This window comes from Sus scrofa, unplaced genomic scaffold (genome assembly GCF_000003025.6).
Source record: "Sus scrofa isolate TJ Tabasco breed Duroc unplaced genomic scaffold, Sscrofa11.1 Contig1206, whole genome shotgun sequence".
Lineage (NCBI taxonomy): Eukaryota > Metazoa > Chordata > Mammalia > Artiodactyla > Suidae > Sus > Sus scrofa.
In genome coordinates this window covers 81,526-94,360 of record NW_018084833.1, presented here as the reverse complement: position 1 = coordinate 94,360, position 12,835 = coordinate 81,526, and the positions used below count along the sequence as shown (strand labels likewise).

The 12,835-nt window shown below is 56.2% G+C and overlaps 1 protein-coding gene across 1 annotated transcript in view; it reads left to right on the top strand.

Moving 5' to 3' along the window:
* The window catches only part of CACNA1B (calcium voltage-gated channel subunit alpha1 B), a 194,319-nt gene that overhangs the window by 133,078 nt on the left and 48,406 nt on the right, over positions 1–12,835 (top strand). Inside the window, 8 exon segments of the mRNA XM_021081036.1 lie at positions 187–283; positions 1,754–1,914; positions 2,040–2,177; positions 2,779–2,980; positions 3,188–3,352; positions 3,484–3,594; positions 3,903–3,986; positions 10,581–10,586. Coding sequence (XP_020936695.1) covers positions 187–283; positions 1,754–1,914; positions 2,040–2,177; positions 2,779–2,980; positions 3,188–3,352; positions 3,484–3,594; positions 3,903–3,986; positions 10,581–10,586 — 964 coding nt within the window.

The window sequence follows — 12,835 nt, the reverse complement described above, 5'->3', positions numbered from 1 at the left end:
CCCTGTACACCAGGTGTTGCTGACCTGTCTCCAGCCCCCGTCCACTCGGGTGAGGCCTTGGCCAGGCAGCCTGTGGGAGGCGATGTATTGGCCTGTGGTGCCTGCAGGGCCGAGGCTCCCTGTCCCCAGGTCCTCTGGGCACAGGTGTGACCCTCCCTGTCTACATGGGTGGCTTCTCCCTTCTAGAGGCTCCAAAGGGAAAGACATCAACACCATCAAGTCGCTGAGGGTCCTGCGTGTGCTGCGGCCACTCAAGACCATCAAGCGGCTGCCCAAGCTCAAGGTGAGAGCCTGGAGTGGGGTTTGGGGGTGTGTGTGCATGTGCACATGTGTGCCTGTACCTGGCCTGGCCCCCTGCAGCTTCCCACATGTGGGTGGGGATGCATTACATACGTGTGTGCTGAGCGTATGAGCAACGTGCATGCATGTGAGTGAGCACATGTGTGCCTGTACCTGGCCCGGCCCCCTGCAGCTTCCCACGTGGGGTGGGGATGAGTGCAGCGAAGGGGGCCCCACGCTAAGGAGGCCCAGCGTTGTCTCCCTGGGACAGGCCCTGTGACCCTCTCCCAAGGGGAGCTTGTTCTGCACACGTCCTGCGAGGCTCCTCTGCCTCACCCGGCGGCACCAGGTGGGCCAGAGCATTTTCATCAGCAGCTGTGGTGCAGGGGGAGGGGCTGCTGAGAGAGGTGGGGTCACAGGGGACGCGGAGAGGGCAAGGCTGCCCGAGAAGCATGGGCGTTGCTTTCGAGGTGTGCTAAAATCTCATAGTTGCTGATCGTGTGTTTAAATTCATTTGATCTTCCAAAACTGGATGTGGTTTGGGAGTTCCCGTTGGGGCCAGCAGGTTAAGAACCCAACTAGTATCCATAAGGATGAGGGTTTGATCCCTGGCCTTAGTCAGTGGGTTAAGGATCCAGCGTTGCTACAAACTGTGGTGTAGGTTGCAGATGTGGCTCAGATCGGGCACTGCTGTGGCTCTGGTGGAGGCCGACAGCTGTAGCTCTGATTCAACCCCTAGCCTGGGAACTTCCATATGCTTCAGGTGCGGCCCTAAAAAGACAAAAAAACAAAACCGCAAACTGGATGCACTGAAGTGTTGTGAACAGCTTGGCCATGCAGCCGTGGAGACGTTAAGTGAAGTGGAAGCTGTTAGAGGCGGTTTGCTGATAACCTGTGTGCGAGGGGCCACGACGGGGGTGACGGGTCAGCCAGGGTCCCTCTGCGTCAGAGGGCGACTGGGGTCAGCCAGGGTCCCTCTGCGTCGGGTGGGGACTTGGCCCTGGCGTGTGGAGCGTGCCGGGCAGTGTCTCAGGAGACGCTTGTGGACCTGCCCCTGTACACGGCAGTGCAGGATCAGGGCCTCTCCTCCACTCTGGGAACCAGGAACCAGGAACCAGGGCCAGGGCAGCAGGGAAGGGCCCCTGAGAGCAGTGAAGCGGAGCCTCCGGATGGGCAGAACCTGGGAGGAGGCCTAGGCCAAGGGCGAGAGTCTCCTCTGGCTTCCCCTCCTGGGCTGGCCACGGCCTCGCTGCCCTCCCGCCCCACCGGGTGCCCGCGGCCAGGCGGCTGCGGCCCCGGCCCTGCTCCCGTCCCTCCGTGTCCGCTCCCGAGCTCTGGCCAGGCGCAGCGTCTGGCCCGCAGGCCCCAGCACCTTTCCCAGCACCCCGCCCCCCCGTCCGGGGGCCCGCTGGAGGGAGGGCGGCGCAGGCGGCCCCCGGGGCGGGGCCTGGGCCTGACGGCTGCCCCCCGCCAGGCGGTGTTCGACTGCGTGGTGAACTCGCTCAAGAACGTCCTCAACATCCTCATCGTCTACATGCTCTTCATGTTCATCTTCGCCGTCATCGCCGTGCAGCTCTTCAAGGGGAAGTTCTTCTACTGCACGGACGAGTCCAAGGAGCTGGAGCGGGACTGCAGGTGGCCCTCTGTGCCCGGCTCTGCCCTGCCCTGCCCGCCCTTCCCAGAAGTCGGCTGACCGCAGCTGCGTGGGTCTGTCCGGATCCTGTGTCTCTAGCCTCTGACGTCCTGTGTCCCTTTCCCAGGGGCCAGTACCTGGATTACGAGAAGGAGGAGGTGGAAGCCCAGCCCAGGCAGTGGAAGAAATACGACTTCCACTACGACAACGTGCTCTGGGCCCTGCTGACCCTGTTCACAGTGTCCACGGGAGAAGGCTGGCCCACGTGAGTGCCCGCGCTCCTCGTGGCCGGCCAGGCCAGGGCAGGGGCAGCTGGGCAGGGAGGCTTGAGGTCTAAGCTCATAGCCCACAGGCTTTTTACGCACCGGTGGGCAGTGGCCGCGCCTTATGAGAGTGGGCAGCCTGGGAAGAGGAGGAGAGTGGGCCCAGAGCGCAGTCCCCTGACCTCCTGAAAATCCGTCTGTGGCTGGAGGCTGGAGGGAAGATGGCCTCTTCAGTGTCTCCCCGTGTGGCCACTGGCCTCCGAAGGGCAGCCGGAGGAATGTCTGTGTTCAGTGCCACCCTGCGTGGCAGGGGGCTTCCTTGGGTGCTGAGAGGACCACCCCTCAGAAGATAGGGTCGATGCTGAAGACAGGTGAGGCTGGGTGTGAGCAGGTGGCCTGCTGTGAGGTAGGAGGGAGCAGAGCAGCACAGGACCACTGGGCCTCTTCCATCTCACCTTCTGGGGGGAGGACTTCAGGCACCTGGAGGGCACCCACCCCAGGCCCCCCCCAGCCGACCCGAGTACAAGCCCTACCGGGAAGGCAGCCCACCACCAGAAGGCCCGTCCCTGGGCTCAGCTCGGCTTGACATTGCTCTTGGCCCAGGGTCCTGAAACACTCGGTGGACGCCACCTACGAGGAGCAGGGCCCCAGCCCCGGGTACCGCATGGAGCTCTCCATCTTCTATGTGGTCTACTTCGTCGTCTTCCCCTTCTTCTTTGTCAACATCTTTGTGGCCTTGATCATCATCACCTTCCAGGAGCAGGGGGACAAGGTCATGTCGGAATGCAGCCTGGAGAAGAACGAGGTAGGCTCCCTCTCTGCCCCGTCTCCACGCGGGCTCCCTCCCGCGTGGGCGTCTTCGCCCTCAGGCGGCTTTGGCTGCTGCTGTGGCCAGCGCGGGGCAGCGGGCAGTGCGTGTGGCCGGCGCACGCCCCGGAGGGGGCTCTGCGTGCGGATGAGCGGCTGAGGCTGTGCAGGGTCCCAGCTCCGGGTGCTCCTTCTCCCCGCGCAGAGGGCTTGCATCGACTTCGCCATCAGCGCCAAGCCCCTGACGCGGTACATGCCCCAGAACAAGCAGTCGTTCCAGTACAAGACCTGGACGTTCGTGGTCTCGCCCCCCTTCGAGTACTTCATCATGGCCATGATCGCCCTCAACACCGTGGTGCTCATGATGAAGGTGCCGGCCCGGTCCCCGGTCTCCAGTGGGCTGGGGCGCGGGGCGGTTCTGGGAGAAGGGGGCGGGCGGGCCCAGCAGGGAGGCCATCGGGGCCCCCGAGCTGCGGCCGACGGCGCTCCCTCCCCGCGCAGTTCTACGACGCGCCCTACGAGTACGAGCTGATGCTGAAGTGCCTGAACGTTGTGTTCACGTCCATGTTCTCCATGGAGTGCATGCTCAAGATCGTCGCCTTCGGGGTGCTGGTACGTGTCTGCGTCCTGGCCGCCCTCTGTGGGCCTCCAGGGGCTCCCCGTGTGGAGCTGGGGCTTCCCCGAGCCCTCAGAGCCCTGGTGACCCTGCAGGGGCGAGGGGCTGGGTCCTCTCTGCACGCGCGGCTCTCTGCTCCGCACGGGCCCAGGCCCTGAGGTGCCGTGGGCCCTGCTTGCCTGCCCGGCCCGTGCTCTCCCACCTGAGGGGGCCCAGCGGTCCCCTTGGCCCCTTCCTGCTCAGGGGTCACCGCCTGCGACTCCGCGTCTGTCCACTGGCACTGACTGCCCTTCTTTCTCTCCAGAACTATTTCCGAGATGCCTGGAACGTCTTCGACTTTGTCACTGTGTTGGGAAGTATTACTGATATTTTAGTAACAGAGATTGCGGTAAGTGGCATTTCCCGCCCTCCCCCAGGCCCCAGAGTGCTTTCCAGAGGGTGCGCCTCTTCGCTCCGCCTCTGGAGCGAGTTCCCTGGGAGCGCCTCTCCAGGGGTGGGGCTCAGGCATGGGGTGTCCTCTCGACAGACACTTTTCTCTGAATAAGAAATGGGTTCCCAAAAGTCCTTCCGGGCTGGTGGCCTGAGAATCACCTGGGAGGGCCACGGTAACAAGTGACTAGGAAGATAGGCTCTTTTACGTCTGTGTGTGTCTGACACCCATATAGCTAACAACTGGCACCAAAAACAGGCAGACTCAAACCAGTAAGAATTTAGACTATTTCAGTGTCAGGGTTTTTTTCTTTTACCTGTACAAATACATATATATGTGTATGTGTGCATTTGTGTATGCTGGAGTTGCTCATTAAAATACATGTATTATATCTAAAAACTGGTTGCTGGAGCATGAACTAGTCTCAACAAATTTGAAAGAATCTGAGTCATAAAGCAATATTCTTGGGGTTCCCATTGTGGCTCAGTGGAAATGAATCTGACTAGTGTCCATGAGGACACAGGTTCAATACCTGGTTTCGCTCAGTGGGTTAAGGATCTGGGTTACAGACACAGCTTGGATTTAGTGTTGCTGTGGCTGTGGTGCAGGCCGGCAGCTACAGCTCCAGTTTGACCCCTAGCCTGGGAACTTCCATATGCTGCGGGTGTGTCCCTAAAAAGACAAAAAACAAAACAAAACAAACAAAGCAATATTCTTTAAGGACCATGCATTAAGTTAGAATTCACCGTCAAAAACCAGTATCTGTCTTAGGTTCATTTTCTAGGAACAGACACTGAGGTGAGGGTTCTTGTAAAAGTTGCTTCTTAGGACGTGTTCTCAGGCAGAAGCCATGCAGAGAGGTTTGGCAGGTGCATGAGGGGAGAAGGACCAGGGGTGCTGTGGCTCCAGCTGGGTGTGGGTGTGAGTTGTTGGTCCCCAGGGGCTGTGGAGACAGGTGGGCACATGTCAGAGCTGCAGAACCCTCAGTGCCCACCAGTCCTTGGCCAAAGGCTGCGCCTGGGCTGTGTGTTCCCAGGGCCCTGGCTCCCCTGCGTGTGTCTCAAGTCAGGTGCAGAGGCTCTGGCAGCCTGAGCTGGTGGGGCTGAGGGGCTGCACAGCCACACAGGGGGCGTCTGTGTGCGGGCCTGGCTCCCCTCAGCTCTGTGCCCCCCTCACGTGGTGTTTCTGGGCCTGTCTTCAGGTGGCGCTGGGCACTGTCTCTGAGAGGAGAGGGTGGTAGGACAGGTGGGTCATCTGCCACTGTGTCAGTGCCTGCATCGTCTTCTCCCTCTGCCCCTCTGGGGTCTGCTGCCCTGGCCGCTGGTCTGGAAGGGTCTAGCCCTTCCTGCTTTGCAGCCCAAGCTCTACTTGCCATACCCTGTGTGGTTCTGGCTGCTGTGTTGGTCCAGTTACAGTCGAGACTAGTCCTGGGTTGTCTGGAAGGTCCCCCAGCAGCGCCCTGGTTTCCAGGCAGACTTCTTCCTGCCCCCCCTGCAGTGGCAGCTCTGCCCTTTACTCCCTGACCAGACGGGAACTCTAGGAACCCAGAGGCCCACAGGGGAAGCTTCCTCTGCCTCCTCGAGCCAGGACCCCTTGATGTGCTTGATCTGAATTTGTGGAGATGATGAGCACAAAGTCCCACTGGGTTCCTGGAGTGACCCCCTCTTTTCCTGGGTCTGTGCATTTTATGGGTGGGGTTCCCAGTATACCTTTTGGCCCTTGGTGCATCTTGAAGGGCAGCAGCCCAACCCGTGAGGTACACCACCAAGCCAGCCTCTTATCTGTGCCTGCCAGGGACTGTTCCAACATCTTGTCAGGCTGCCACCGCCTGAATGAAGTGAGCATGACACGCAGTGGGTCCTGGGTCACCTGCTGCTTGGCCCTCCTCCGCTTGCTCTGAACTGGTGTCACGTGGAGGCCACACTGGTACATCTCTGACCCTAGTGCGTCAGCGAAGGCAGACCTGCCCAGTTGTGAGTGATCCCGTTGAGACGGATCACTGCGATTCCCCTGTAGAAAACTTAGCTCCAAGTGGCTGGACGACAGCTTCAATCACGGTCCCCTGGAGATGCCTAGAATTGGCCTCTGCTCGTAGTGGGCAGTGTTCAGCACTGGCCACGGCTGGATCAGCCTTGCTAAAAGGAAGAGCCCAGCTGTATGGCCCAGGCACAGCTTTCATCCCAGCTGCCAGTCTCTGCATTTGTGGGTCTCTGTGTGCTTGTGGGCTGTCGAGGACACAGGCTTGCCAGCGTCTGTCGGTTAGCACCTCCTAAGGCCCATGGGCTTTTAGTGCCCCTCCAGCTGTGGGTGCCCTTGGTCGTGTTAATATGTGATGCAGAGACCTGCACACTGTGCCCATTCAGGGTCCATCTGGGTGCCTCTTCCCCAAACCTCGTTCCCTCCAGAGGCCTGGCCAGGCTTCAGCCCTTGGCTAGGATCCCATGATCCTTACCACAGGCGACTTCCTACTGCACAGGATCGGGTGCACCACCCAGAGCTCTGCTTCCCCGCTGTCTTTCAGGCTCATCCTGGTGGGGCTCTGGTGAGGCCTGCACCAGTATCAAGCTAATCCTCCAAAGCCAGGTTTGAGTTTTTCCTCCTAGCTTTGGTGACCATCCTGTGATGTGGTGGGGAGGGCACAAGCTGAGGAAGAGACAACACGGGTGAAAGGATTGGGGGCTGGGCCACCTGCTGTGTGACTGTGCCCCTTGACTTGCTTAGGTGTGGCCCTGATGTAGCCGTTCCCCTGTGCTGGGTTGGTGGTGAGCCTGCAGCACACCACTTGTGAGGGCTAACTTTGGCTCCAGAGACATGGATGCTTCTGAGTCAGATAGCTTCTGCAGGACCTTATAGCCGGGAGTGGCCCTGCTCACTGGTGATGTCTGCTGCAGATGACATGAATCTTTGTTCCAGAAGCCTAGGTGGCTGCATTGACTTCTTGGGGTGGGGGGCTTTCCAGGGCTCCATGTGTGTATTTATCTCCCACAGATGGCCCTGGCATGGTGGGCCAAGTGGCAGGGCTGCTGACACTGCCCCGGGGATCTGCTCGAGAGCCCTCTCTTGCTCTGAAACCTGGCAGCTTTGTGTTGTCTGATAAATAGAGCTGTCTTTCCTAAGTGGTGTGTTCTGTCTTCAGAACCCACGGAGGCCTCCCAAGAGTAGGAGGTGTGAGGTGCAGTCGCTAGCTTGTTCTTGACCTCGGGGTCCACGTTCCACGAGGCTGACTTCATGGGGTCACGGCAGTCTTGTACATTAGGTTTCCATCTGAAACGTGGGGAGAGGTCGTTCCAGTCCTGTAGACGTTGTTCTAGAGGATAGAAAAGAGTGAGCACGTCCTGTTTGTATGAGACTGTTTGTCTTGATACCCAGATTTTTAAAAACGAAGGAGTATAAGAAAGGAAGAGTATAACCCATAGTCTTCCATTAGCAAGGACGCAGAAATCAAACAAGCAGGCGAGCAAACCAAATCCGACAGCACGTGGGAAGGAGTGCAGTCAGGGCTGTCCCAGGAACACAAGATTTCACAGCAGAAAGTCTTTCGCTACAATTTACATTAAGAGGTCAAAGGACACTATTACTGTGATCCTATCACAAGCAAAGCAAAGAAATTCAATAAAAGTCGGAGCTTATTCATGGTAAAAATTATAAGCAATCTGGGAAGTATTAGTGATGAGGAGCATCTACCAAAAAGTCATATGCCAACATCGTTCACAGTGGCGAAACGTAAAAAGAAATCCCTTTAAAATCAGAAAAAGACAGCGATGTCTGTAACCAGCACTTCTTTTCAACATGGAACAATATTTCAACAATTCCATAACTTTTATGTCAGCTCCATGAGGACAGAGATTTTTTTGTTTTGTTTTGTTCTGCCTTTTCCCAGTGCTTAGAATAGTACCTGACACCCTGCAGGTATTCATAAATACTTGCTGAGTGAATAAGACAAGAAAAATAAATAAAATCTATAAGATTTAGAAAAGGGTTAAACTATCATTATTCACAAATGACATCATCTATGGATGAAATCTATAATGGTCAAAAATTATTAAATGTGAGATTACTCAAGTAAGTTTACTGCATTTCATTACAACATCAGCAGTCCTGACAATAAACCCTAACAAGATATGTGTGCAAGATCTTTATGTGGAAAGTTCCTAAAGTTTATTGAGAGATATTAAAGAAGGCTTGAATAGATGAAGTTATATATGTTAATTAATAAGGAGTGTCAATATCATAGAGATGACAATTTTCCCCAATTGATATGTAGATTAAATGCAATTTCAATAAAAGTACCAATGATTTTGTTTTTGTTTCTGTTTGTCTCTTTGTTTTGGAATTTGACAAGCTGCTTCTAAACTTTATGAAAAAGAGCAAAGGCTCCCAAATAGCTGAGATGCTTAAAATAAGGAGGTGCCCTAGTGGTGCTGGGGGTGGAGGCTGCTCCTGCCAGCGAGGAGACTTGGGAGTAAAGTTGTAACAGTTAAGACCGTGTGCTGTGGGCACGGGGACAGCTGAAGAAGTCAGGGGGAGAGGCAAGAGCCTGGCCTCAAACGCACCTGTTTATGGAAACCTGATGTGTGACTGTGACGTGTAGCTGGTGACCAAAGACAGGGAAGAAGAAATCGGACCTTGGTTCACACCGCTCAAAAGATATTGCAAACGGATGAAAAGACTTAAAGATCGCAGATAAAACTGTAAACCTCTTAGAAGAAAATGTAAGAGATTATCCTTAAGACCTTGAGATAGGGACTGATTTGTTAAGAAAAAAATATATAAAGCACCAGCCATAATATCCGAGAGGATTTGGAGGGTTTTGTGAAGAGTGGTGCCATCTGGCTTGAGGCTGCCATGCGAGGCATGGGCAGAGGCAGCTCGACCCTTAGGGCCATCTTCGCTGGGCTCCCCTGGAAGCAGACCCTGAGACAAGAACTCCATGCAGGTGCTCCATCTGGGAGATGACCCCAGGAAGCCAGGGAGTGAGGAGGTGAGCAGGATGGCAGGCAGCCAGTGAAGGGTGCTGTCCCAGCAGTGATCATCATAGCCCAGCCTGGCAGCTGGGGAGAGGGCTCCAGAGGGTTGTTTTTTACCCTTTATTAGTGTTAGGCCCCAGGTCCTGTGTCCTGGCCTGAGAAAATTCTCAGGAACAAAAATGTAAATGCTCACAGCTGGGCCCTGGGCTTCGGAGGGTGTGTGCGTGGCCAGGTGTCACCGCAGGAGCCAGGCAGAGGAGCTGGGAGCTGGGATGGAGCGAGACGTTGTCCAGTTCTGGGTGAAATTTTAAGGTGGAGCTTCAGGCTCCAGGGTCAGAAGTGGGTGTGAAAGACAAGGCAAGAATGACGTCGAACTTTCTCATCTCAGCGCCTGGATGAATGTACTGTCACTCATGGAAAAGGGAAAGAATTGTGAGAAACAGATTTGCTGACGGTCGGGCTGTACTTTGTATGCGCTGGAGTTGGGTCCTGGCGTCCTTCCTGGAGTCTCCCAGAAATAGCTCCCCCACTGTGACTTCTGACAGGCGCGCCATCTCCTTGGACCCAGGAATCTATTCCCCTGATAAGGATCCAAACTCTGGGCTCTGGGCTGCAAGGACAGCTCTGGGGTTTGGGCACATGGGTGCCTCCTCGACAGAGGGGTGACAGCAGGGGGCACCCACAGGGAGCAGGTGGGGTGCCTGGCTGATGTCACAGAGATGCTGTCTTCCAGGGCGCCTCTCCCAGAAAGACTGGTGACTATCACCTAGTGTCTGTCCCTCAGGAGCTGGACATTCGAGGCAGGGCAGCTGGTGGGTGTTTGGGGCCTTGATGCCAACAAGCTCTCCAGGGCAGCCACCGACATCCCTGGATGCCCAGCGGGGCTGGCGGGAGGGCCAAGGAACCACTTGCTCTGAAAGCTCAGCTGCCCGTGGCTGCTAGTGGTTCCAGAGGTCAGTCTTCACCCTGTTCTGCTTGGAGGAGAAACGAAAGCCATCCTGTGGATTTTGGTGTTTTGTTTTTCTTTTTCCATTTGTAGTCACTTCATATGTTACCTTGTGGATGCACTTTTTTTTCCTTAGGCAAAAATATGAGTGTCAGTTCCCACCCCTAACTTAAAAATCAGCATAGAGCAGCAGTCTCGCCCAGGGTCATGCCGAGAAAGCTGTCCACGCAAGCAGAAAACTGACATTGATTCTTTGCCTGGAAATAAAAAAATAAGTGTCTGTGAGTCATCTTTGGATTTGCATTACAAACAGGAATGCAAATGGTGCCACTCTTTGTAACCTGCAGATTTCGAAAATGTGTTTTGATTTGATACATTCTAAGCAAAATATGCAAAGTTTACCAAAATCCTAAAAATTTCCAGTGAAGTATTCAGAGTTTGAGTTTTTACTTGTGTTGATGACTCATTTTCTCTTTTGTTTTCTGTTTTTGTTCAATTTACCTTAACCTACCTGCTGACTCACGCCACCCAACCAACATACAACGCGAAAACCATGTCTGTATGTTGCACGCCTGCTGCTCAAACATCCCAATTTGTAAATAATACGCAAATGTCCATCCATGAAAACATCACATATAGGAAACGGTTGGTTTCATGACTTTAAACAGTTCTTAAAGCTCCTCGCTTTGCTTGCTCTGCTCCCCCTTCCTCTGTTCTCTGTCAGCCCCGCCAGTGCCCCCCTGGGGTCAGACCCTGGTTGCACCCACCCCCTCTGGCCTCTGGTGCATGCTCCCTGGCCCCCCCAGGGACTTGAGCACAGAAGCTGGCCTTCAGCCAAGAGAGCAGGGAGGGGCTTCTGAGTGAGAGGCAGGTAAGTGTCCAGACTGGCTCAGAGTCGGGAGGATTTGTAGGATGTGAGTTTGAATCTGAACCCCCGAGTCCATGGTTTCTGCTGCACAGTTGTCCTTCTGCTCTGTCTCTGTCAGCAGCAGAGGGCTTGGCTCTGCCCAGTGGCCTCTCACAAGGCCTCTCCTAGGGTCCTTCCTGGACAGACCCTTCCGTGGGGGCCTGGCTAGGGGCACTGGGCAAGGGGATTGGCCTGAGTAAAGACAGCAGAGTGCCAGGAGTCACCTGTGTCCTGGTCAGCGAGTGCGTGTGGAGTGAGGCAGGTGGTGTGGCTGGGGCTCCTTCCAGGTGTCCCCTTGGGACACCTGAGGGGAGCAGAGATCCTGGGAGCCGGCCTAACCAAAGGGGCACCTGGAAACCCATGTAAAGTAGCAAATGTTTGAGATTCCTGCCTCAGAAAGTAAATGTTTGTGATACAGTGTTTCACAGTCTGAGCAGAAAACCTTGAGTTTTGAGAAAAAGCCATTTGTACCTGCAGCACTTTCTGCCCAAGCTCCAGCTTTTGTCCCCCAGGCCCCTGCCCTGCCCCTCCTGTCCGCCCCCTGTGCCTTCTTGTGTCACCAGCCACCGCCCAGCATCCTGTGCGCGTCCTGTGCGCATGCAAGACCCATGGAGCTCTCTCCTCTCTGCCATTCGCCCGTGAGAACTAAGCTGAGGAAGGGAGCAGCTGTCCTGCCCTGTGGGCCTCACCCCTGCCCGAGTGTGGCCCCTGTGGCCTGGCACGCCTGCTCAGTCCGGGGGGAGGCCCCTGCTGTGCTGTGGCTCTGACCAGAGACAGAGTGATGGGCGCCAGCCGGGCGGTGATGCAGGCCCTGAGCCTGTGGAGCTCCGTGGCTGGCGGTTCGATGCCTGGTGTGCTTAAGTTCTTTTTCTCAGTGAGTCCTTCCCCTGGGCTTGCGGTCCTAGCATTTCCATCTTGGGGAGGAGGAGGCTGGCGCTCAGTGGAGCTGGGTGCCAGCTGCCATATTGAGGGCACAATCATGACCTCTCCTGGCTCAGAGGTAGGGCGACAAGGATGGGCCTGTCTCGGAAGTAGATGGAACTGCTCATGAGTGTGACAGAAACCATGGACTCTAGGGGGACGGGGCTGGCTGCATCCAGAGGGGTTGGCTGAGGCCAGAGTGACCATGCACAGCCAAGGGGAGGCTGCCCTGTGCTTGCCCTGCTGTCCCGCATGCAGTTGCGTGGTGGTGCCTGGCAGCTCCTGCCTTGGGTGTGGCCGTGGTGTGCTCAGCCCATCACTGTGCTTGCAGCATCTGTGACGCCATCACCATCTGTCCTCATGGCTCTGTAGGGCTTGTCTGTCTGTTGGCACTCCCACCCTCTCCTGGGTGCCCACTGGAACCCCCGAGAGAAAGAAGCCTGGGAGGAGGGGTGGGCTCCCGAGTTAGTAAGGAGGAGTATGGCTGTCTGGGTCCCACATTTGGGTCACCAGCAGTTTGGATGAGCTGTGCCTTCCTGCTCGTTTTGGCATCTGTCCCTTTTTTCTTACCTGGAAGCCTTTCCCCCCAGTATCGCCAGGACATCTTCTGTCTGTGCCAGCTGAGCAAATTGCTTTGGGTCCTGGCCCCGCCAGACCCACCCGAGCAGGTGGTTTCCAAGCGGAGACCCCTGAGGAGGCAGCCGCCTCCCTCCCTTGCCGTGCCTTATTGCTTGTACAGAGGACCTCCTGGCACCTTAGACAGTCCCCTTCACCCCTCTGCCCATCCTCCTGAGGTGGCTGGCTCATCTGAAAGTCTGCAGGGCCTGTGGGGGCTCAGATGGTGAGTGTGGACGTGTCTCGTGCATCCTCTCTACCCCTGAGATTGCAAGTACACCCTCCAGGCTTGCACCCTGAGGTCCACTTCTCCCTTCTTGCTGATCTGGACTTCAGTGGTGCCTCCTGGTGCCTGCCAGTTGGCCCCTCTCACCATGGCATTGTCTAAAGCCCGTGAGCCATCCCCCAGTGCAGCTGTAGGTCCCTTACCAGCAGAAACAGTCCAGAGGCC